Source organism: Aquarana catesbeiana, linkage group LG05, assembly GCF_042186555.1.
Source record: "Aquarana catesbeiana isolate 2022-GZ linkage group LG05, ASM4218655v1, whole genome shotgun sequence".
In the NCBI taxonomy this organism is placed as follows: Eukaryota; Metazoa; Chordata; class Amphibia; order Anura; family Ranidae; genus Aquarana; species Aquarana catesbeiana.
Window position 1 is genome coordinate 511,259,953 of NC_133328.1, and position 26,355 is coordinate 511,286,307.

General features: G+C 40.1%; 1 protein-coding gene across 4 annotated transcripts in view; it reads left to right on the forward strand.

Moving 5' to 3' along the window:
- Positions 1-14,178, forward strand: part of RP1 (RP1 axonemal microtubule associated) — a 580,110-nt gene extending 565,932 nt beyond the window's left edge. For 3 of the 4 annotated variants that reach the window (XM_073631609.1, XM_073631611.1, XM_073631610.1), the window contains exons 59-60: positions 12,628-12,703; positions 13,395-14,178. In XM_073631609.1, the coding sequence (XP_073487710.1) occupies positions 12,628-12,703; positions 13,395-13,449 (131 nt within the window). In that variant the 3' untranslated portion in view covers positions 13,450-14,178. The remainder of the gene's footprint in view (positions 1-12,627; positions 12,704-13,394) is intronic. The other variant, XM_073631612.1, reaches the window with a different exon arrangement.
- The last annotated feature ends 12,177 nt before the right edge of the window (positions 14,179-26,355 follow it).

Genomic DNA, 26,355 nt, shown 5'->3' on the forward strand with positions numbered 1-26,355 from the left:
GATAGGGACCTATCGGATTCCATTATTCCTACACTCCTAAGGGCAAGGAAATTTACCTCTCACAAGGTGTACGATCACACTTGGAAACGATCACACTTGGAAAGCATGCAAAATATGGTGTGAGGCAAGGATCTCAGTCTGGTTCTGTCAGCTCTTCAAACGTTACCTTTTGAACCTGTCAGAGATATTCCTCTGTCAACTCTTATCCACACGGTTGTCTTCCTTAATGTCATTACCTTTGCAAGGTGGGTTCTGGGTTGGTGGCTATCTTTTTCTACCCTTTCTTGTTATACACAGAATTTTGTAGTGTAGTGCTGTAGGTAGCAGTATGCTCCATATCTCTCAGAATTCCTTTGGTACTGTGTCCCTTAATGTACTTTAAGGTAAGTCAAAAATGCAGTTTTTCTGTACCCACTAAAAATGTTCTTAGCATGAAAACTAATGCAACCACTACATCTAAGGACTGGTAGATTGTAGTGTATTATTTTCTATTCTTGGTGTAGGTATCCTTATGCAGTAAGATGGGATTTGCCTATACCTGCATATGGAGCCAGCTTAGTTTGGCTACATAACAACAATAAAAAATACAGTGGACAGTGCTATGGGGCAAGGGGCAGTTTTGGGGGGTTTCATTTTAGTAAAGGTGGGCTTTAGGTTTACATTCCCCCATGATAGGGCTCTTTAACTTCCATGGCAGGGCTCTTTGACATTTGAACTTTTTTTTTTAATCAGTCTTGGTGAGACAGACTGATTGTTAGTGGATGTCTTTCAATATAAACACACACATTTGAAGCAGCACCTTACTGAAGAAATATTCTCACTACTACTGGCTATGTGAGGAAGTGGAAGGAGTATCTCTTTATATTCTTTAATTACAACTCCAACATGACTGCTGCATAATGTCGTTTCCCAGACCAAGCCCTGGGGACCCCTGGAAGGTTGTGTTTTCAAAACCTCTGAACAGAATTACAAGTGAAATCATTAAGTTGTGACTAATTAACACAGCTGTGCAAGTGTTGAACATATGACTTTCCGGAGGTCCAGAGCTGGGATACATTGTCAAGATGAAGTCACATATACTCTATGGAGACACGGAACACTAAAAAACGAATGGAGCCAAGCTTTTGGACATAATCATTGCACAGATCTATAACACACTCATTGTAGAAAACATTATATCATACAAAACTTGACTTGACCATTGCACATAATGTAGTTGTATTACATTTTATTATACCTAGGATTAGGAATGAGCAAACTGTGCAAATGTTGGCTCTCAGGAGGTTCAGCGAACCCAGAAGGACATCAGTGAACCCTGAACATACTGCCAAACCCTATTGAAGTGTATGGGAGTAAATCTTTTGCCATTTTATTTCTAGCTTTTTAAAGGCTAGTTTGCAAGCTATTGTTAAAAAAGTGCATGGGTAGCTGGGTACTATCACGCTCCACAATGTTAAATGTTACTAGGTCTTCTACAGACCTATTACACTATACCTTTAGCATGACTTCGCTAGCACATGGTGATAAAACAGTTGTAAGATTGAATGCCATGAAATGTTACAAATATTAACAAAACTTGATTACAGCCCTATAAAGCAATCCATTAGCATGCATCTGTGTGCCCAACATGAAAAACTTGAAAGACAGTTTCTCATTGGCAGTGCAATTGTCAACATGTGTGCGGTCTCCTGCCTGGCAAAACATTCCACAGGACAGGGAGGGACAATGGGGGGGGGGACTTTAGACACAGTGGGGAACTTTCTTGCAGACAGAGGGACACTTGCTATCTATGCTCTATACACAAAAATTATACATACAGTCAGTTCCATAAATATTGGGACATTGGCACAATTCAAATCTTTTTGGCTCTATACACCACCACAATGGATTTGAAATGAAACAAACAAGATGTACTTTAACTGCAGACTTTCAGCTTTAATTTGAGGGTATTTACATCCAAATCAGGTGAACAGTGTAGGAATTACAACAGTTTGTATATGTGCCTCCCACTTTTTAAGGGACCAAAAGTAATAAGACAGATTAACAATCATCTATGAAACTTTCACTTTTTAATACCTGGTTGCAAATCGTTGGCAGTCAATTACAGCCTGAAGTCTGGAATGCATAGACATCACCAGACACTGGGTTTCATCCCTGGTGATGCTCTGCCAGGCCTCTACTGCAACTGTCTTCCATTCCTGCTTGTTCTTGGAGCATTTTCCCTTCAGTTTTGTCTTCAGCAAGTGAAATGCATGCTCAGACGGATTCAGGTCAGGTGATTGACTTGGCCATTGCATAACATTCCACTTCTTTCCCTTAAAAAACTCTTTGGTTGCGTTCGTAGTATGCTTTGGATCATTGTCCATCTGCACTGTGAAGCGCCGTCCAATGAGTTCTGAAGCATTTTGCTGAATATGAGCAGATAATATTGCCCAAAACACTTCAGAATTCATCCTGCTGCTTTTGTCAGCAGTCACATCATCAATAAATACAAGAGAACCAGTTCCATTGGCAGCCATACATGCCCACGCCATGACACTACCACCACCATGCTTCACTGATGAGGTGGTATGCTTTGGATCATGAGCAGTTCCTTTCCTTCTCCATACTCTTCTCTTCCCATCACTCTGGTACAAGTTGATCTTGGTCTCATCTATCCATAGGATGTTGTTCCAGAACTGTTAAGGCTTTTTTAGATGTTGTTTGGCAAACTCTAATCTGGCCTTTCTGTTTTTGACGTTCACCAATGGTTTACATCTTGTGGTGGACCCTCTGTATTCACTCTCGTGAAGTCTTCTCTTGAATGTTGACTTTGACACACATACACCTGCCTCCTGGAGAGTGTTCCCGATCTGGCCAACTGTTGTGAAGGGTGTTTTCTTCACCAGGGAAAGAATTCTTTGGTCATCCACCACCGTTGTTTTCCATGGTCTTCCGGGTCTTTTGGTGTTGGTGAGCTCACCGGTGCATTCTTTCTTTTTAAAGCGGGGTTCCACCCAAATTTTGAACAATATCTGTATGTATTCTCTTCCTTGCCTAGATGCTGACATGCCGTTTAAAAAAATTTAAATCGCCGTAATTACCTTTTATTTTTCTATTCTTCTTTGCACTTCCTGGTTCTCCTCCTGTGGGAGTAGGCATGTTTCTAGCCTCTCCCAGACTCCTGGGAGCTAGTCTCAGGCTTCCCAGGATGCCACTGAGCATGTGCGGGAACGAGCGGTGAATGCTGGGAGCACAGCATTCACCACATCCAGGAAATAAATGCTTGTGGGCTTCAAATGCCCACAATGAAGATGGAAACCGCCTGCAGTGAATAATATAAGTTATTCTTTCCGACGAAATCTGACACAGGCGGACATATTACACACAATATGTGAGTATGTAATGCTGAGAAGAAAAGTTTGTGAATGAACTCAAAAAAAAAAAAAACGATAGATAGGTGGACCCCCGCTTTAAGGATGTTCCAAACTGTTGATTTGGCCACACCTAATGTTTTTGCTATCTCTCTGATGGGTTTGTTTTGTTTTTTCAGCCTAATGATGGCTTGCTTCACTGATAGTGACAGCTGTTTGGATCTCATATTGAGAGTTGACAGCAACAGATTCCAAATGCAAATAGCACACTGGACCTTCTATCTGCTCCTTGTAAATGGGATAATGAGGGAATAACACACAACTGGCCATGGAACAGCTGAGCAGCCAATTGTCCCATTACTTTTGGTCCCTTAAAAAGTGGACGGCACATATACAAAGTGTTGTAATTCCTACACCGTTCACCTGATTTGGATGTAAATACCCTCAAATTAAAGCTGAAAGTCTGCAGTTAAAGGACATCTTGTTCATTTAATTTCAAATCCACTGTGGTGGTGTATAGAGCCAAAAAGATTAGAATTGTGTCGATGTCCCAATATTTATGGACCTGACTGTACACAATCACACTTGTCAAATTAATTTCATTATTACAAATTATCATAACACAATTATTTTATATTGCATACAGTCAAGGAACACGGCCTGACCACTAGACATGTCATATAAATGCCTAACTAAAGTTCATAACTTGATTTGAAGAAACGGAAAAAAAAAATATTCAAATGAAATGTATCTGCTATCATAAACAATTTTCAAATGTATTTTTTTGTCTTATGCTCGATATGTATGCGCAGTCAGCAAATTTGTAGACGGTACAAATGATAGAAGCTGATTTATAACTCCCTTTTATCATCACTAAATGCCTGAATAAATGCATTCTAAGTATGTTTTTAATGTATGTTTTTTTCATTTTTACTTTTTGCTTAGTTACGCATTAAAGAGAAGATTTAGAACAGTTTAGAACAATGTAAATGAGCAGACAACAGATTTGTATTATTGTAGTAGTTAAAATGCAGAGCCAAGAATTAAAACAAAAGTATTACCTAAGGTGAACTCATGCACAGCAGGGAGAGAACATCATTCTTTGTAATGTTTTACATTATTTATGCACGGTCACTAAAGGTGAAATTCACACAAACACAGACTTTACTGTCCCCCGAACAAATGGACAAGCAAAGAAGGGAAATCATTTTTCCTAATAAGCTTATAGGTAGAGATCCCTCAGGCTCAGCAAGTTAAGGGCAGCCAGACAAACAATGCTATTTACTGGAACAGAAAATTAACTGAAATCAAACAAAGCACTGCATGAAATAATTGAGTACCTGTTAAATCCGCGACTAACAATGCAAAATGGATTTCATGTATTGCACAACATATCCACAGTGTAAAACAGAATGTCTAGCTGATGACTTTGGAAGACTAATTGTACATAATAAAAATGAGCCACAAATGGGAGACCACTGAGTCAAAATATGAAACATGCACTTCCAGACCTAGCACAGTCTGCCTTATGTCTCTAAATGGGAACAGGACCTGCAACAACCCCTAGATCAAGCACAATGGGATCAAATCTGGGCCACCACAAAATCATGCTCTAGAAATGCAGCAGCGGTGGAGGTCAGCTATAAATTATTGCTCAGATTGCTCAGATTGTACATAGTCCCCACTAGACTAGCACATGCCTCCTCCGATTCTTCTACCCACTATTTTCGTGGTTGCTCAGAACATAGAACCTTTTTACACACTCAATGGTCATGCCCAGTTGCCCAATGATTTTGACAGCAAGTACACCTCCTCCTCGGTGCTCTTTTTCATCCAACCCCAGTCTTGGATCCACCTGAAGATCTACTGAAACGCAGACCATAGGGTCTTTCTAAATCCCAGTCTCTTCTTATGACTCACATTCTAACTGCTGCCAAGCAAGTCCTAGCCAAAACCTGCCAATCACCAAGTATCGTGATAAAGAGATAGCACTGGACCTCGATAAACAAAAAAATGACATCCTTCCTGTAGAATCCCATGGCCAGGTTTGGAAGAGTCTGAGAACCTTGGTTCACAATTTTACACCTGAACAACTTTCATTGAAGACTGCTGGATTTGTGATACCCAATCTGAGTTACAATATCATCAATTACCAGGATGCCCCCCCCCACTTCTCCCTCATTTCATGATCCTTGTCGTGTAATGGATTGCTTCTCCCCTCTTCCTCCTCTTTTCCTGTTCTACTTTATTTTTGGTTCTTTCCTTTCTTTTCCTATCCTCTTTATGGCAATACAACTTTCTAACATAAGTTGAAAGTGCACAATATTTTATGCTGCCATCCTGTATAGTTGGCTTGTGTAACTACTCCTGATGACTTAACTCCCACTTTTACTGTTTGAGTACCCTGTATATACAGGCAGTCCCCAGGTTACAAACAGAATTACTGTAGGTTTGTTGTTAAGTTTACTTTGTATGTAAGTTGGAACAGGTACATTTTTTAAGTGTAACTCCAGCCAAAAAAAGAAAGTTTAAGTTTTTTGGATAGCACAGGGAAGGGTTAGCACCCCTGCAGCATCTATTTTGCTGTCTGTACCCCTGTTCAGAAGATTTCACCTCATGTTCTATCCATGTGACAATTGGATTTTAAAAATGTTGGGTTGTCGTGGAATCAAGGATTGGTGTTAAAGCTTCAGGGGAGACACCTTTTTCCCACGATTACTCTTACAGGAGTGAATTTCTCTTCCTAGGGGTAGACTTAGTATCACCTCCTGTTTGGTTCCCTACGTTTTTACGTATGAGTCGTATGTAAGTTGGATGTATGTGACTTGGGGACTTCCTGTATATTGTATATGTAGTGTTATACCTAATATTTCTGATATGGCAATGGCACACCCCTGTATCTCTGTTGATGCTATGTTGTATACCACAACCAATAAAACTTTAAAAAAAATTGAACAAGCAATATACAGATTTTAGGTCACCTCCTCTGTGCACATGTCTCTCCTGCAAAAAAAACAAAAAAACATGCTTGCTTTGTTTTATGGATAAAGTTCCACTTTAGTGTATTTCCACTTTTGCAGTGAAATTGAGATAACACCTATCTTATATGTGTTACATGTCCCCATTCACATAACATAACCTAAAAATATTTAAACATTGCAGCTTACCTTTTTAGATGCTCTATTCTAGACCCTCCAGCAAGGAAAATCCTATGTAGTTCTTTTTGTTTATGAAGGGGCTGGACAGCTGTTTTACCATAATTAACCTTGTCTGTACTGTGCAGGCAGACCTTCATTATAAATCTTGTTCTCCTTCACTTTCCTATCCATTATTGTATTACTTTCTTATTGTTCTAGTTGTTCACTCTTTGGATTTCCGAGAAGCCGTTGTAGGTTCTACTATCCAGCTTGCCCAAACTCTCTCATATTTTTCTTCACATCCTCTATTACAATATGTTTCTCTATACGGCGGCAAGTTGTTGTTTACTAAATATTTCCAAAAGGCTAATGAGGGAGTTTCTGTTTTTTTTCCAATTCAGTACTATTGCCTTTCTTGCATAGAAAAGCAGCAGACTTACTCGTGTTCTCTTTGCCCTAGTGGGGATATTATTTCTTACCAGACCCAGAAGACAAATCTCTGCATCCTGTTCTGTAGCAACTTATGTGACTTTAGTGATTACACTTATAACCTTTCTCCAGAACACCGCTATAGTGGGGCAAGACCAGAATATATGGATAAAATCTCCTGGAGTATACTTACATCTCCAACAATTCTGAGGGTTCAATGGGCTCATTCTATATAATCTATAAGGTGTATAGTATATTCTATGTATTATCTTAAATTGTATGAGCTTGTCTCGAATGGGGGACTAATATCTGGAAAGGGAATCCCCATATCTCCTCCCAATTCTCCTCCTCTAATTCTCCTCATCTCTAATCCAACATACACATAACTTACCTATATCTAATAATGCAGTTTTCACTAAATTAGTATATAAGGTTGATATTGGTTCCTTTTCTAGTCTCCTTCTAGTTATTTGTTCTAATCCTGATTCTGTCAATTGAGGAAAACCTTGAGGAAATTGGGCAGAAAGAGCATGGGCAAACTGCATATATCTAAATACATAGCTTCCTGGAATATTCCATAGCTCTATTATTCCTGCAAAGGATAACATCGAAACAGCAATGCCTGAAGTGCTTCAGTAGAATGTACCACTGCAGCCTCTAACATTGTCGTAGGGTAATATTTATCTGGGTTTAACAATTCACTTGCTCCTACCAACTGTGCTGCTAAATAGTATTTATTAAAGTCTGGGAAGGCCAATCCCCCCTGTGCCAAAGGACGCATAAGTGTAGTGTAATTTAATTCTGGGTAGTTTATTTCTCCATAAAAATGAGGAAAAGATACTGTGTAATTGTATAAAAAACAATTTTGGTAACCATTGTGGTGCATTTCTAAACAAATATAAAAATTTAGGAAGAATCTTTATTTTTATTAAATTTATGCGTCCTAGCAGTGAAAGGGGCAAGGTCTCCCACACCTTCAGTTTTCTCTTAAATTCCTGTACTGCTGGATTTAGATTTAACATAAAGTCCTCGGCCTGTCGTGAAATTATTATACCAAGATATTTAAATTCTGTGACCCATTGTAATGGCAAATCTAAAAAAGATGCCCCTTGATCAATTGCAAAAAATAGGGATTTACCTTAAGCCCTGTAAATTGTGAATATATATTTAGCAAGTCTAAAGCTCCTTGTAACGATGGACCCGCGTCACCAAGGAATAGCAGCATATCGTCTGCATATAGAGCTACCCTCTCCTCCAGCCCCCCAATTTGTAATCCCCAGATATCAGGGGAAGTCCGAAGAGCCTCTGCCACCAGCTCTATTACTATAGCAAAGAGGACCGGAGAGAGAGGGCAGCCCTGCCTTGTTCCTCTATATAACTGATTATCTGATTCATTGATTCATTATCAATCTTAATTAAACAAAGGGTTAAAGATGTGGATCCTGGGCTCCCTGCATTGTATGGTAACGAAGACAACTTTGAACATGCTCAATCTAACATTGATCAAAAACCTTGCAGTCAGCCATGGCACGTGATAGGGCCCCCTTCGACCCCATCTTTGACCCCACCCTTGACACCACCCCTGGCCCCGCTCCTGACCCAGTCCCGCCAAATACCACTGTTTTCTTGGGAGCAAAAGCTGTTTTTGGCAGTTCAGTCTTTGTGCTGGGAGCACACAGGGGGGTGCGCTCCCAGCACATAAACACTGCCTGCCAAGCGTTGCATATGTGTGTTAAGCCTGGGTTCACACTGATGCGAATTTACAGTGGGTTTGATGTGTTTAGGAACACACAGATTCGCAGGTCATGTAAAAAGCATAGTATTCCATGGCTTTGGTTCACATCTATGCGTTTTGAATTTGGTGCAAGAGAAAAAAAGGTTCTGTGCGTGTTGACTGCGGGTCTGATGCGAATTCCTATGGTGCAGTGTGAATTTTATCGTCATAGGCTTTAATTGAACTTAGCAGTAAGCTCGCAGCACACAGTTCACATCTTTGCGAATTGTTCACTGTCTGCCTCCTGGAATTCGCTGTAAATTCCCCGTAAATTTGTAGTAAATACGCTGTAAAATCGCGGTAAATTCGCACCTGTCTACCTCAAAATGCAAGGCAAATTCGCACCTCATACAGGACAAAAAAACAGATCAAATTCACAGTACACTGCATCGCAGTAGTGTGAACCTAGGCTTAAGCCCAACTTTTTGTTACTGCACAAATGGATTACTGAGGTGTAAAGGGGTTAAAGGGAAGTGGTTGGGGCAGTAAAAAAGCAGCTCAGTTGTGTGTTTTTCTCACTATGCTTGTCATCAACATTCTGGTAACCACACAACACAACTGGTGCTGTATGGCTCTGTTACAGTATCCATGGTAGTTTGATGCTGACTTTGTTATGGCTATAGTGTTTTACAGTCTGTAACACACAGTGAAGCTATAAGCTATCAAAACCAGAACCCAGCAGCCATGTGACATTGTGACAGAGCCATAATATCATATAATAAGCACAATGAGGATTCTGGGGACTCTATGGGGATATTAGTGTAACTTATGCCCCGTACACACGGTCGGACTTTGTTCGGACATTCCGACAACAAAATCTTAGGATTTTTTCCGACGGATGTTGGCTCAAACTTGTCTTGCATACACACGGTCACACAAAGTTGTTGGTAAATCCGATCGTTCTAAACGCGGTGACGTAAAACACGTACGTCGGGACTATAAACGGGGCAGTGGCCAATAGCTTTCATCTCTTTATTTATTCTGAGCATGCGTGGCACTTTGTCCGTCAGATTTGTGTACACACGATCGGAATTTCTGACAATAGATTTTGTTGTCGGAAAATTTTATATCCTGCTCTCAAACTTTGTGTGTCGGAAAATCCGATGGAAAATGTGTGATTGAGCCTACACACGGTCGGAATTTCCGACAACAAGGTCCTATCACACATTTTCCGTCGGAAAATCCGACCGTGTGTACGGGGCATTACAGTGCAGCCACACCACCCACCGCCACTGCCAACATTAGACTTGCTGCTCCCTGCTGTCAGCCACTTCTCCTGAGTGAGTGGAGCAGACCATGTACATAAGATCACTTCGCCAGGGAAGGCAGTGGGTAGCTGGCTGGAACTACAACATGCGGCACAGAATTGTGTTTCTGCTTGCCCAAAGTTAAAGAAAAAGTCCCTCCTCTGCTCTCTCTGTAATTATACACTCCCCTAAGAAATTGGGAAGGGGGGTGTAGCTTTAAGGGAGAAATAACTATAAAGCTGCCCAAGCCCCCCTGATGAGCTGATGGGGCCCAGGCACAGTACAACAGGACCTGCCTTATCAGTAGCCCTGACACCTCCCCCTGAGAAATACCTTAAAGTAAAGAAATATTTTTCAAAAATGTAGACATGCTGTGTGGAAAGGAATATATAACAAATATATAGTGGGGTTTTCTAAAATGTAACTGCAAAAGTAGAAATATGCTTTGAGGAGTAAGGCCTGGTTCACACTGATGCGAGTTCATGACGAATTCAATGCGTCAAAAACACTTTAAATTCGCATGTCATCCCTAAAGTCATTGTTTTCAATGACGGTCATTCACATACATGCGTTGCGATTCCTCTACGAATGCAATGCGATTAAAAAAGAGTCTTGTGCGAGTTTACTGCATTGCATTGCGAATTTAGTCTCCATAGACATCAATGTAAATCGTTCTTGAATCGCATTGATGGTTCACATATGTGCGAATTCCACCAAACTACTCTCCACAAAAACCAGGAAGTACACAGGAAGTTTACACCTTTTTTTTTTTTTTTACATTATGATTCCATTGGCTAGAATATCAATCGCAGCTATGTCCAACTCCTGAAATTCATGGTAAATTCGCGGTAAAATCGCGGTAAATTTGCACCTCACAAAAGGACAAAAACGGAACAAAATCACAGCGCATCAGTGTGAACCGGGCCTAAGTCTACTTTGTTGAGAAAAAAACAATCCCCTCAGGGTGATCTATGTACCTTGCAAGATTTTAACAAACTTTGTAGTCCTACCTGTTTCTGTTCTTAAAAAAAAAGCTATATGTTCTAATATGTCCTTGGAAGACTGTTTCCAAAATGGGAGTGTATTTGTTCAATCTAATCAGCTGATGCACTTGCATTGTTCTAATGAGGAAAGTTACAGTCTGCATCCTTTTAGAAGTCATTAAGCCTAATGCCACGTACACACGGTCGGACATTGATCGGACATCCCGACAACAAAATCCATGGATTTTTTCCGACAGATATTGGCTCAAACTTGTCTTGCATACACACGGTCACACAAAGTTGTCAGAAGATCCTATCATTCTGAACGCGGTGACGTAAAACACGTACGTCGGGACTATGAACGGGGCAGTAGACAATAGCTTTCATCTCTTTATTTATTCTGAGCATGCGTGGCACTTTGTGCGTCGGATTTGTGTACACACGATCTGAAATTCCGACAACGGATTTTGTTATCGGAAAATTTTATTTATAGCCTGCTCTCAAACTTTGTGTGTCGGAAAATCTGATGGAAAATGTGTGATGGAGCCCACACACGGTCGGAATTTCCGACAACAAGGTCCTATCACACATTTTCCGTCGGAAAATCCGACCGTGTGTACGGGGCATTAGGGATTATCTCACCAAAAATATTTTTTGGTGGAAATTCCTACTGCAGTGGATGCCTAAAATTTTATTTGCATTTTAGTGCAGACTTCTGGGAAAATCAGGAAGAAAATGGCATTTCTGGGGAAGCTCTGTACACCAACTGTGTACAGAAGGCCTTCAGGTTGTCATATCTCTCTAAATTTTACAGAAAATTACAATGCTGCAGATTGAAAAGGAAAGGTACTTTTTAATAACATTAAATTATAATGTTACTCATGTAGCAATTGTTAAATTGCTGTATTTTTTTATTGGCTGTATTTTTTCATGGAAGTGTTATGCTTCAAAGCAAACCTGTCAGTGATTTTAAATATTTAAACTTGAAAATCCAATATCAGTGAAGGTAAGAAAAGACTGCAGTTCCTTTTATTAGCAAGAAAATCTTGCTTCATGTTCCTTTTTTGATGCTGGCTTCTTATATAAGGTCTCAGTGTTACCAATTTGGGGCTCATGCCCCTAAACTCCTAAGCCCCATCTATTTAATAAAAGTGTCTCAATGGCCAAAATAGGGTTCCTCAAAAAGTTGTTGTGTGAGCCTCAATAATGGGATAATCAAGGCCATGTTAACAAACTTAGATGAGATACAGAGGCCCACTGAAAGGCTTTATTCTCTGGTAAAGGTAACAGCTGGTGTCTACTTCCATACAGGACTTGTAGTTTTAATTTATTAAAATAGCTGACAACTTCACAGCAAGGAAATCAGGATTCACCCTAGAGTTCAGAGACTTGTAAATATTTTCAACTTTTTGCCTTGAACAGTTTTATATGTTCACTGATACCATTCATTGTTCACATATTACATAGGCAACTCACATTAGCTGATAGTGGGTTTAAACTTTCTATAGCACTAATTTTATTAAGTATTCAGTACCTTGAATGCCAATTGACTGTTAAGTTGATAACCTAACAGAAAGTCAGATGTACAGTGAACATGTCTCTGTCAGTGTATGGAATACTGTATGTAGTCCTTTCTAACGTCTTTGAAATCACAGTGCATTTATTCAATGTAGTAATCGCTGTCTATGTTATTCGGGTCATCAGGCAATGGCTGGTTCCTGGACAAGATTGAGATCTTTACATTATCTACAAATGAAACAAGATTGTTCACCTGCAACAGGTAAGCTGATTTAGAAAGTATATTAATGTATGTATGTATGAGAGGGGCTTGACTTATTTTTTTTTTTTATTTCTACCACCTCTACTTCCCATTACAAATATTTTTGATAGAATTTAAAATATGATACAAGTGATAAGTGAGTGGTTTTATGTCACAAAGAAAAAGAGCAGTTACCACTTTTTCGCATGTTCATTTGCCTTCAATATATAATTCTGCTGGTGCCCCTGAAAGGCTAGAATGTGGGGCTGTTTAAATTGCAGCCCCTTCCCATGAACTTTTTAAAAAATTCTTAAAGCAATTTGCTAAGAGGCAAAATGTAAGTAGTAAAAACACATATTCTCATATTCTTGGTCTTTACCGCAAAAGAGTTATCATTTATAAGAAGAAAGCTTCCGCATCTCTATAATTTGCTGATCCTTTGAATCTGTGACTGTGGATTTTCCCCAGAGCTAAGTGAATATGGTGAAGTTATACTTTGCAAAGAATACCCATCGCAGCTTCTGCATATTATAGGAATGTGGATGTAGAGAAGCATATGTCCATTTTAATTTGAATTGGTGGTAGACCTGTGGAAGTGTCTAAAATTTGGAACCTGTAACCTTTAGGTTTTAAAAGCACATATTATTCTATTTACAGTTAAAATATGTTATGGATGTTTGCTTGCCTCTAATTTATCAAATCTCTTCTTAAGGTGGCTGGCAGAAGATGAAGATGATGGGCAAACAGTTATTCAGCTTTATTCATAATTAACATCATCTATCATAGTCAGCCTACAAACAAAGGACCAACTTACTACTTACAGAAGTCTTGGTTACTATCTATGTTCCTGGGATGCATCCATTCATATTTCTTCCACCGTTGACTCATTCTAATGCCCTGTACACACGGTCGGACATTGATCGGACATTCCGACAACAAAATCCATGGATTTTTTTCTGACGGATGTTGGCTCAAACTTGTCTTGCATACACACGGTCACACAAAGTTGTTGGAAAATCTGATCGTTTTGAACGCAGTGACGTAAAACACGTACGTCGGGACTATAAATGGGGCAGTAGCCAATAGCTTTCATCTCTTAATTTATTCTGAGCATGCGTGGCACTTTGTGATTTGGATTTGTGTACACACGATCGGAATTTCCGACAACGGATTTTGTTGTCAGAAAAATTTTATAGCATGCTCTCAAACTTTGTGTGTCGGAAATTCCTATGGAAAATGTGTGATGGAGCCTACACATGGTCAGAATTTCCGACAACAAGGTATTATCACACATTTTCCATCGGAAAATCCTATCGTGTGTACAGGGCATTAGGTATTTTGTACATGCTACAGGTCCAGAATTTTCTGTATATTTTATTATATGACACTTTTATTTTATTTTTATTTTGCTGACTGACAAAGCAGATTTTTATTTTGTTCTTGTTGAACATTATAAACATTGTTTCTTTCCTTAGTAAAGTAAATTTCAATATCTTTTTAGGTATGAAATGCCATTTTGCTTAAGTGTCAACAAAATAAATATTAATCAATGAAATTAAACAATTTTTACTCATTAATAGACTTTTATTATCTGAAAGATTCCAACTGTACATATGGGGATTACGGTATGACTATTTCAGTTTGGCCAAAATGCTAATCAAATGCTACAAATCAAATACATGGATGGATGCATTTTATTTCAATTGGTGAGAGGTTTCACATTTTCCTGGACTGGTTGGCAGTCAATGAGAGATTAGATGATTTATTGTGTGAAAATCAGTAAGAAATTGAATGAGCTATTTCAGGTTTAATGAGAAATCACATGGTCTATTGCATGGCAGTGGATGAGAGATTACACTAGCCACTACAAATATGACAACAGATCACCTGATTCATTCATCAACAGTTGATGAAATGTCACATGGACCATTACACAATTTATAAGAGATTACATTAAGTTTAAGTTTACCTTCAGCAAGATTTTCCCAAATGCCCCCTATGCAATTCCAAATCCTATGAATAGTACATACCAGCGCTCTTCCTGTTTTAAACAGTGCACATCCTCCCTTTACATATGCAACTTTTGGGGACCTCTCCACAAAAAGCACTGGCCCCTCAATCCCCCTCCATCCTGCTATTTGCAGGTCAGGTTTGAAATTTGAATTTTGTGCCCGCATCAGGTCATTTAAACTGCCCGCAAGAGCAGTGCCCCCTTCTCCAGTTGAGCTCAGTAGCGGCCATTCCATGCTGTTCAAACTGCTCACGTGTGCAATGTGCTCTCTCCTTCTCTAGTTGAGCTCAGCTACAGAAGTAGAGAGTGCACTATGCATGTGCACAGTTTGAACTGCCCAGAGCGGCCATTTGAGGATACACAGTTCAAATGTTCAGCCTGCCCTGCAAACGGCAGGATGGAAGGCAATGGAAGAGCAAGTGGTTTTGGGTTTTTTGAGTGGCCCCCGACAGCTGCATATGTAATGGAAGGATGTGCACCATTTAAAACAGGAGGACCACTGGTATGCACTATTCACTAGATATGGAATTGCATAGGGGGATTTTAGAAAAATTTGGCAGAAGGTTAACGTACGCTTTAAACTCATGTCACAGAGCTATAAAAATAGCCCAAATAGTTCTAAGTTCAGCCATAGGACTGATTTTCAGATTTTATTGGCTGAAAATATAGGTCAGGGATATGCAATTAGCGGACCTCCAGCTGTTGCAGAACTACAACTCCCCTGAGGCCTAGCAAGATTCTGACAGCCACAAGCATGACACCCAGAGGCAGAGGCATGATGGGACTTCAAGTTTTGCAACAGCTGGAGGTCCGCTAATTGCATATCCCTGATATAGGTTATATTTTTTCAAAACGAGGATGCTTATTCTTGTGTAAAGCTTTGTGAATTTAGCTTATTGTCTGTTGGCGATTGAAGAGCAATCGTGCAACTAATTTTCACACTGAAAAAAACCTAGAGTGAAAATCTCAGTTGTTCACAGTTTCCAGTTTTGATCCCATTCGTTTTTTAATACAATTAGATATGGTTTTCTGAGTAACAATTCCGCCATTATTCAGTTTTTCTAATTCAGATTTTTTACATGCCTTTTTCCTTGTTTCTCTACAGTCTCCAGATGACACAGATTGGCCAAATATTGGCAGTTTTATTGCTTTCAGAGACCTCAGTGGGAAATACAGGCATGGCAGTAGTTGGCTGAGATTTTCAGTTGATCTAACATTGTCATCCTTCATATATCATATACAGTGCCTTGAAAAAGTATTCATACCCCTTGACATTTTCCACATTTTGTCACATTACAACCAAAAACATAAATGTATTTTATTGGGATTTTAGGTGATATACCAATTTTTTTTACAAATAAATATGTGAAAAGTTGGCATGCTTTTGTATTCAGCCCCCCTGAGTCAATAATTTGTATAACCACCTTTTGCTGCAAATACAGCTGCAAGTCTTTTTGGGTATGTCTCTACCAGCTTTGCAATCTAGAGAGTGACTTTTTTTTTTAATATATAATCATAATATTATAATATAATCTTTATTTTATAATTTTTTCATTTTAGACAAGATATATATATATATATATATATATATATATATATATATATATATATATATATATATATATATATATATATTTTTTTTTATTTATTTCTGTTACTTATATAGCGCAGTCAATTTACGCAGCGCTTTACATATACATTGTACATTCACATCAGTCCCTACCCTAAAGGAGCTTACAATCTAAAGTCCCTAACTCACATTCATACATACTAGGGACAATTTAGACAGGATCCAATTAACCTACCAGCATGTCTTTGGAGTGTGGGAGGAAACTGGAGTACCCGGAGGAAACCCACGCAGGCACAGGGAGAACATGCAAACTCCAGGCAGGTAGTGTCGTGCTTTTCTTAATTGAAAAAAAAAAAAAAAGTTCTCTTTGGCACTCTCAATAGTGTGTGCAAATAATGTCCAGCAGTGATAATAAAACAATGTGTGCAGGTGGTGTTCAGCTGTGACAACAATCCAACATCATGCCGAAGATCTCCTGAGTGCTGCAAAACATGCTCCTGTGCTCCTTCGTGACCCCCTTAAGCTAATGTGCTCACCTCAGAGCGTGTGACTCAGCTTCTACCCTGAGTCCAAAATTGCTTTGGAGCCACCCCTGGGCTCAGTCTCAGTGTCTGCTCCACTCCCCCAGCTGGAAACAATGTGGCTCCATACATAGAATGAAAAGGAAACTATATAGTGTAATATAGTCAAAATACTTTTATTAAAAGAAAACGCTCCCCAAACCGGGGTACTCACATGGCACTGGTGCGTCAGTGCACCATACTATAACGGCTTTCTATGCAAAATCAGTGGAAGTTTGGTGCGGTATGCTGTGCTGGGACAGCGCTGGTGTAAAGTCTGTGTCAGTCTCTCCGTCCTGGCCAGGATAGCATAGAAAGCCGTTATAGTATGGTGCACTGACGCACCAGTGCCATGTGAGTACCCCGGTGTGGGGAGCGTTTTCTTTTAATAAAAGTATTTTGACTATATTTGACTATATAGTTTCCTTTTCATTCTATGTATGGAGCCACATTGTTTCCAGCTGGAGGAGTGGAGCAGACACTGAGACTGAGCCCAGGGGTGGCTCCAAAGCAATTTTGGACTCAGGGTAGAAGCTGAGTCACATGCTCTGAGGTGAGCACATTAGCTTAAGGGGGTCACGAAGGAGCACCGGAGCATGTTTTGCAGCACTCAGGATATCTTCGGCATGATGTTGGATTGTTGTCACAGCTGAACACCACCTGCACGCATTGTTTTATTATCACTGCTGGACATTATTTGCACACACTATTGAAAGTGCCAAAGAGAACTTTTTTTTTTTTTTTTTTTTTTCATTTAAGAAAAGCAGGTTACTGTGTATTGAGCACTAAGCACACTTTTTATGTTGATTAAGACTCTATGTATGGTGTAAAGAGCACAAATAAGCACTAATTTATGGTGTAACAAGCACTTGTTTTTTCACACCTCGTTTATTTATTCAACATTCATATTATTTGTATTTAATATTATCGCATTAGTAAGCACAGAGTTGGTTACTATTAATTTTGTTTTTGGGGTCACCCAAGCGCAGTGCATAACTTGTAAATTTATCCTATGCACGTTATACGAAGCGTGATTAGCGCATGCAGCTGGAGATAGCACAAGCAAGGCATAAGATCATTGTGGCTCACAGAATTTTTCCAATTAGGTAGTGTCGTGGTTGGGATTTGAACCAGCAAGTATAATTTCTATATCCTTAAACTTCTATTTCTCTTCTATCAAAACTAGAATTTCTCTATCACATTATAAATCTATGCATGTATTATTTTCACCAAAACTCACACAAAACAAACAAACTAAACCCACATAAACCATACCAACTCTCAAAAAAAAAAAAAGGGGGGGAGGGGGGGCATGTAAAGTTGTTCTATATATATTTGGATAATGTTGCAGAGGTTCTGAACTCCTCCCATTGTTGCCATATCCTTAAAGTTTGTTCTCTTAGACCTGCTTTTGTCTTTATTGTCAGCTCCAGGGACTGCATCTCGTTCATCTAACACACCCATTCCCCTATTGAGGGATCTACCGCTTTCCGCCAATTTCGGGCTATAATTTTATGTGCTGCTGTTAGCATATGTTGTAGAATATCTTTTTTATAAATTGTATTGAGCCAGGGATAATTAAGAACACAGACACTAACACATCTGGTTGTGCAGTTAATCCTGATATATATTATAAATCTTTGACCAAAATAACAAAACCTTCAGACAGTAGTACCATATGTGTGACATTGTACCTCTTGCATTAAGACATCGCCAACATGTCTCTTGGTTTTCCAGATAAATTTTGTGCATATCTACTAGGCATCTATACCATCTTGCTAGGATTTTATCATTTCTTTCTTGGTGTCTAGTTGATAAAGATAATTTGTGTGTTAACAGAAACAATCTTTCCCAGTCTGATCTAGGAATGGTCGTCTCCAATTCTTCCTCCCACTTAGATAAATATGTTAGCTCTTCCACTTTATTTTTTGGAAGCAAATATTTATAAATTGTAGATAAAGCATGAACTGTTTTTTGCTCTTATAGTAATAGTTGTTCAAATTCTGTTAATGGTCTATCTATTAGAGTGTTTTGTGTCAGGGGTTGAATATATGTTTGGAGTTATTGGTATTGCATCCATTTGGTCCTAAATTCTAGGCCCAAAGAATTCAATGGAGGAAGTCTGTTCTCTACCAAGGTCTGGACAATTCTCACATCTTCATGTCTACACCATTTTAAGAAGACTGGAACTTCCATTGTTGGTGGAAATTCAGGATTGCAGAATAAAGGTGTCATTGGCCCGATCTGAGTAGACCAAGTCTTTTTCTTTAATAGTATATCTCACACTTTCAATGTTGAAGAAACCAAAAATTACATTTCCCTCCTCAGAGGTCGGGAGCCCCTGGCAACCCATCGTAGTGATTTCAGTTTCATGGCAGTGACATCTTTTTCCAATTTCACCATTTGTTTGCACTTTGCATTATGAAACTAGTCCACTACCCTGGTCATAAATGCAGAACAAAGATATATTGAAAAATATGGAAGAGCCAGGCCTCCATTTATCTTTGCCCTAATTAGTATGTCTCTAATTCGGGTTGATTTATGTGCCCATATAAATCTCCCTACAGCTCTACATAATTGACCCAGTAGATTTGTTGGAAAAAATATTGGAATTGTCTGAAATATATATAATAGTTTTGTTAATATATCCATTTTTACAATATTAATCGTTCCCATCCAGGAAAATACTGTTCTATCATATTTTTGGAGTAGTTTTATTATATTTTGAATTATCGGAAGATAATTCAATTCTTGAAGTTTAGTTAGGTCTCTAGGGATGTGTGTTCCTAAGTATTTAATGGCTACTTTTTGCCACTTAAAAGAAAAATTTCTTTGAAGAAGATCTAGAATTTTTTTGATAATGTAATATTTAGAGCTTCTGATTTTTCAAAATTAACTTTAAAGTTGTTCAGTTAAATTCCTGCATTAGATTTGGTATAGTCACTACGTTATTAGTAATATATAACAATAAATGGTCAGCATATTCTGACTTTATAATATTCTGTTTCCTTAATCTTAATCCCTTGAATATATGGATTATTACGAATAGCTGTAGTTAAATGTTTCATTACCAGTACGTATAACAGAGGGGATAAAGGACATCCCTGTCGGGTTCCGTTCAATATTGTCATCGGATCTGAGAGAGCTCAATTTATCTGTATTCTAGCTCTTGGGTTATGATAAAGGGCCATAATTTTCTCCAAAAGTTGAGGGCCTATTCTCCATTGTTTTAGGGTCTCCTCAATGAAACACCATCCCACCCTGTCAAATGCCTTTTCAGCATCTATAGCCAGAAGACAGGATGGGATGGACCACCTCCGAACAAATTCCATTAATGTAAGAGTCTTCAATGTATTGTCTCTTGCCTCTCAACCCTTCGTAAATCCCACCTGATCCATATTGATGTTTTTTGGTAAAATTGGTGTAAGTCTATTTGCAATAATCTTAGAATAAAGTCGAAGATCTTTATTTGTTAGAGAGATCAGATGATAATTTCCACCTAATGTATGGTCCTTCTCTGGCTTCGGAATGACGGAGATATATGCTTCCATCCCTTGTGGGGCAAAGGGTCGAGAGGCAGAGACTGAATTAAAGGTCCCACTCATAATAGGGATCAAAAGTTCTTTAAGTGCCCTATAAAAACTCTGGGTAAAACCATCTGGGCCTGGGCTTTTGCCCTGTACCAGTGAGTCTATTGCATTTTGTAATTCTATTACTGAAAACTCTTCTTCTAACTCTTCTACCTCTACATCAGACAAAGTTGGTATTGCTGTTTCTCATATATATTGACATACTTTTTGCCAGAATATTTCAGAATCCATTCCCGTTCATTAGTTTGGTACGTTATACAATCTATAATAAAAGGAATGAAATGTTTTTAAAATTCCTTTAGGGTCGTGTGTCATTTCTGTTAATACTATAACATTTTCTGAAGTTCAGTTTTGTTTATGCACTTTTTCTAATTCTGAAATTTCTTTTAAAAGAGAAAATATTTGTTAGGTACCTGGGAGGAGAGCCTGACTGTAGGAGAAGACCTCTCATACAACGCTGGTTCAGGAGCCACTGGAGTGGGGACAGTGGTCTCCTGAGCGCAGTGGGGTAGGAGTGCCTGTTGGAGTATAGGCTCTGATGAAGAGGCAGAGATCCCTCCTGGGATGGCAGGACTGCAGGTGAGTGGAGACTGGAACAGCAGCAGACTTGACACACTGGAGGTGAGGGATCACAGGAGCTGAAGCTGAAGGTGCAACAGCAAGTAGAGCGGCAGGCACAAGCAGAGTCAGACAGTCTGGTTCGGCAGGTAACTGGCACAGGTAATCACAGCAGGCAAAGGCAGAGTCGGTGAGCAGGCAGAGGTCGGCAACGGTAGCAGATACAGACAGCAGGATGGTCAGGCAAGCCGGGTCGGGATTGGAGCAGGTCGGATGGTCAAACAAGCCGGGTCAAATCAGGTAGCAGACAATCAGATACAGGTTCAAGCAGAATCACAGAGCTGAGACAAAGCAGCGATGTTCCCATGGAACAGGAGAACTTTTAAGTGCTAAATGGCGCCAAACCGGCGCTAACGCGAACGCGCGCACGTACCCGCACCGCGCACCCGCGCACGCCCGAGCGCCGCGCTGATGCACAGCAACAGCAGCAGCTTGCTGCTGTGTCTGAACAGGGGCGCGCCGGCGCATAGGCGCATGCAAGCGCCCCGGTCTGGTGCTGGTAGATCCCTGACAATATTCTACCGGCTCTTTCTTTCTTTAATCTGCAGTATATGCAGCAACTTGTGGCCATCATATTCAGCCACTGTGCCCACCTACCCCCCCCCACTCGCGGGGCTCGCGGCTCTGGCAGCACCCCCAACCCCGCCCGCAGCTCAGAGGGGACTTACCACAGCAGCTCCTCTCCAATGCACCAGATTGGCAGCGACCTCCACTCCAGCGTGTCTCCTCCACTCCTCTTCCTAAGCGGCAGGCATCCAATAGGGTGGCCTGGTGCTTTAGCCAATCAGGAAACAGGTCTGACGCCCTGCCTCCTGATTGACGGGGAGGAAGGTGTGAAAATAACAAAAATGAATTCGCTATCGTCACACAATTGAGCCCACCCTATTTTGAAGCCTATTAGAGCCTCTGGCTCTAATCAGGTGCTTCAAAAAGTACCTCCCCCTCCCACCCCTGCCATAGGAATCCATGCATCCAGGGGCCTGAAAGGGTCCGGGCGCATGGACGGCCCACAGTGCGCCCACAGTGCACGGGCCGCCACTGGTCTATTGGGTGAAGAACCCTCCATATATTAATTAATTGATATCTATCCAAGGTAGCTTTAAATGTATTAATTTGATTAATGGCTTGAAATAGACGAGATGCAGTAGTGTCCAGATCCTGGTCGAGGACAAAATTAAAATCGGAGATGCATAAACAATGCATATTTTTTTCCATAAATGGACAGCTTTAAGAGCATCTTCCTTCTCCACTCCTCCATCTGTCCAGGACATGGTGAAGTAGAGATTTGTGGATTACTATAGAGACTCCCCTAGATTTAGAATAGGAGAAAGAGTCATGGTACCATGTTGGATAATTTTTATTCTGTATATTGGGTCTGTGATTTGAGCGGAAATGCATCTCTTGGAAGAGGACTACACTAACCTTTTGTTTATGAAGAGAGTACAAAATGTGTGATCTCTTTGATGGGAAGTTCAGTCCTCTAGCATTGAAAGAACAATTTTTAACAGAGCCCATAACCTTAAACCGGGAAAGGGAGGGAAAAAAAACAAAAAACAACACACTACAAAAAACACCCTCTAAATGACTCCTTTGAGTCTAAACTTACTATAGTAAGTTTCCTACGTTAGAGGTAAAGAGAGACCTCTGTTAGATAGGCTGCGCATTACCAGGGTTTATATACATTGAAATATCTTTCATTTCCTGACTTTCGTCCTATTTATATAATCCTATAAGGAAAACCTAAAACGAAAATGATAAAGAGAGGAGGAAAAAAAAAGAGAAGGAAAAAAAAAAAAGGAGAAGAAAGAAGAAGAGGGACCCACAGAGGAAAGGGAAAGGATAGCGGAGCGAGATGAGGGGCAGTGAAGAAGAGCAGTGCAGAGAGGTATTGTACCCTTTGAACTACCCCATTCTATATCTAAGTATTCTGAGTGAATATTAATAGTGCATGCTTATATTTTATATGTGAGCGTATAATATGTGTTTGATTCATTCTCTATCCCCTGAGGATAGATCCTGTTTCCCCCATAGGTGGGAGGAAACTCCCCAAGGCAAGGGAAGGAAGAAAAATTCTTAAATTACTATATTCACCCTGGGCACCCCGGGTGTGTTCAATAACATCCACAAAGTGAACCTTTTCCAAGTGCACAAATGATTACTTACCCTAGTATTTACATTCTGTACAACTTTATCCCCATAATCCTTGCGTGGTATTTTAAATTGGATGCAAACATTTGTTGTGTTCCACAAAGAAAAATTTCCCTCTCACCCCTCACCCCCCCCATCCCCCCTCTCCCCGGATGAACATCGTCCATCCCCCCCCCCCCCCAGACCCCAACCCACAAAAAAAAGGGTCCTTATTTATCTTCTTCTAAGGGGTCTCTTTGAAAGATTCTGGTAAGTTTGAGGCCATTGAGGCAGATCAATTTTAGGCAGCTGGAGACAATTCAGGAAATCAGGAAGGTCCCCAATGTCCCAAAATATAGCTCTTTGTCCCTTATAATGCACTAGAATCTGAAAAGGAAATCCCCATGTGTACAAAATATCTCTTTCTCTAAGGGCATCCAAAAGAGGTTTTGCTGCTTTCCTTAAAGCCAGAGTATATCTGGATAAATCTTGTAGCAAAAATATCTGTTCTCCATCAAAATCTATAGTCCTTTGCAGACGTGCCACCGCCATGATCTTTTTCTTTAGTGTGAAAATAGTGTACGCTACAAATTACATCCCTTGCTTTCATAGGGTCAGAATTTTTGGGGTCTAGTGATCTATGTGCATGGTCTAACATAAGTTCAGCTGTTACGGGGCACTTTAACAGGGTATTAAATATACCCTCTAATGTCTGTATCAATTCCTCTGGACCCATTGCCTCTGGTAGACCTCCCTCCCTAATATTGTTTCATCTGTTTCTATTTTCCAAATCATCAATGGTAACGATAGCATGCTTTAAACATTGATCCTGTTCCTGTGTTTTCTTTTCAGATTGCATACATTTTTGTTCAATAACTGATAATCTGGATTCCACAGTATCCATCCTACTTTAAGTATTTGCCAAAGATGTTTTCATTAATTGCAGCTCTGATTTATACAAAGTTTCCAGTCTATATACATATCTATCCATGTCATCTCTCGTCGGTAAAGATTGTATATATGCCTGTATATCCCAGGGCTCTCTTTCCACTCTCCTGGATCTAGTTATGTCTTGTTGCAAAGTTAAAAGGGGCTACTGCTGGATCCATGATTGAAAGAGATGTAATAAAATCTGCTGTATTGGAGACTTCTGACTGACATTGTAACTGTAGATGTTGAAAAAATACCTTGATGTCCGATTTTTGCGCAGATTGAACTTTTGGGATGCTTTTAGCTGTATCCCCTGTAGACCCCCTCTTTGCTTTCCGTGATTGGGACCCTTTAGGTGGCATATTGCAATCCGTGTTATTTATACAGATATTATGTAAACTGAAAGGTAACCAGGAGAGTCCGCCCAAACCTGCACTACCACCTCTGCGTTGGATATAATTAAAAACACAAATAAAGCTGCCACTTAAATATCAAATCATATAAAAACTGAATCCACCCTCCAATGGTGTAGATGGATAGCGGCGCTGCCTTTAAAAATGGTAAAAATACAAGTTATAACCCCACCGTTCTTATTACCATGGAGTAATTGGGAGGTGTGTTGTATCTCAAAAGTGATAAATGATAAATTAGCAATCACTCAAATTCATGAAATATACACACACTCCAGTGTGTACACAAGAATATATAATGATAATGTATATCCCCCTGCACTTTTGTTTCTTGGAGTGGTGCAATTTTGTCACACATCATCATCACTGTTTTTGTGGACTACTTTTATTTTTATATTCATTTTTTAATCTAATCTAAGACATCTTTTTGGACTTTATTTTTATTTATTTATTTTTTCGTGTACACTATTTTAGTTATCACATATGTTTCAATGATCACATGTTGTAGATATTATTTTCAATATAGTCACGTGGTGTATGGTTATATATACTCATTATAGTTGAAATATTGGGAGATATACATTATCATTATATATTCTTGTGTACACACTGGAGTGTGTGCAGATTTCATGAATTGAGTGATTGCTAATTTATCACTTTTGAGATACAACACACCTCCCAATTACTCCATGGTAATAAGAACGGTGGGGTTATAACTTGTGTTTTCACCATTTTTAAAGGCAGCGCCGCTATCCATCTACACCATTGGAGGGTGGATTCAGTTTTTATATACATATAATATAGCTATATTTTTAGATCTCACCTTGATCTTCTCTGTCTCTCTGGCTTTATTATATGTCAAACTGCTGAAATGATTCTCCAGACAAACCTTTTCGTGTCTCTCGGCAGCCTGCTCTGCCTGTGTCCTCCTTTCCAGGCTGTTTGCAGCAGGTCGGGTCTCTCCGGCCGATCACACCTCTGCCCAGACCCGGTGTCCACCAGCCAGCATCTGTGTCTGAACACGGGGAGCGCTGTGTGCTGCCACTCCACGCGCCGCCTCAAGGGGTCTCATTTCTGGCTCCGAGCTCCATCCGCATCCTCGTGATGCGGGAGCAGCATATCCAGACTATAGGCCTCAGCAGACCTGGGGACCCATAAAGAGAGGTCCGCCTCACGCTCCTCCACCAAGCAAACTAGCGGGTTAGGTGGCGTCCTCCTCATGCTGCTTGCTCCTTCCATGTGGAGGCTGGTAGCGAGTCCCTTCCACTGGTTTTCCCTCCATCACTGCTGAATCTGCCACTGGCCGAGATCACGGTCTTCTCCCTCCACTTGCCAAAGCCCCCTCACAGATGAAGTCAGGTAGGAAGTCAATTAAGCTGTATACCCGGGTTTAGAGGAGCTACCTCACTGCATGGGCATCTTGGTTGGTCTCTCCGCCCCTCACGAGTGACATTTTTGCCCATTCTTCTTTGCAAAATAGCTCAAGCTCTGTCAGATTGGATGGAGAGCGTCTGTGAACAGCAATTTTCAAGTCTTGCCACCAGTTCTCAATTGGATTTATATCTGGCCTTTGACAGGGTCATTCATAAGGGTGCATGGGCACCACCCCCTCTCTCCAGCCATCCCCTCTATGACCAATGGATAGATTCATGCATTGCATGAATCTATCCATGGCCGCCGCTGCCACCCCCTATTCAGGCACCTGAATTATAGCGGCGGGGGGTGTTTTTGAAGCACCTGATTCGAGCCATAGGCTTTAATAGGTGTCAAAAAAAGTGATCTGCGAGTGCCATGCTTTGTGCTCGCAGTTCACCCAGGTGTGTTAGAAAAGTGAATGAATATTCCCTTTCCTAACAC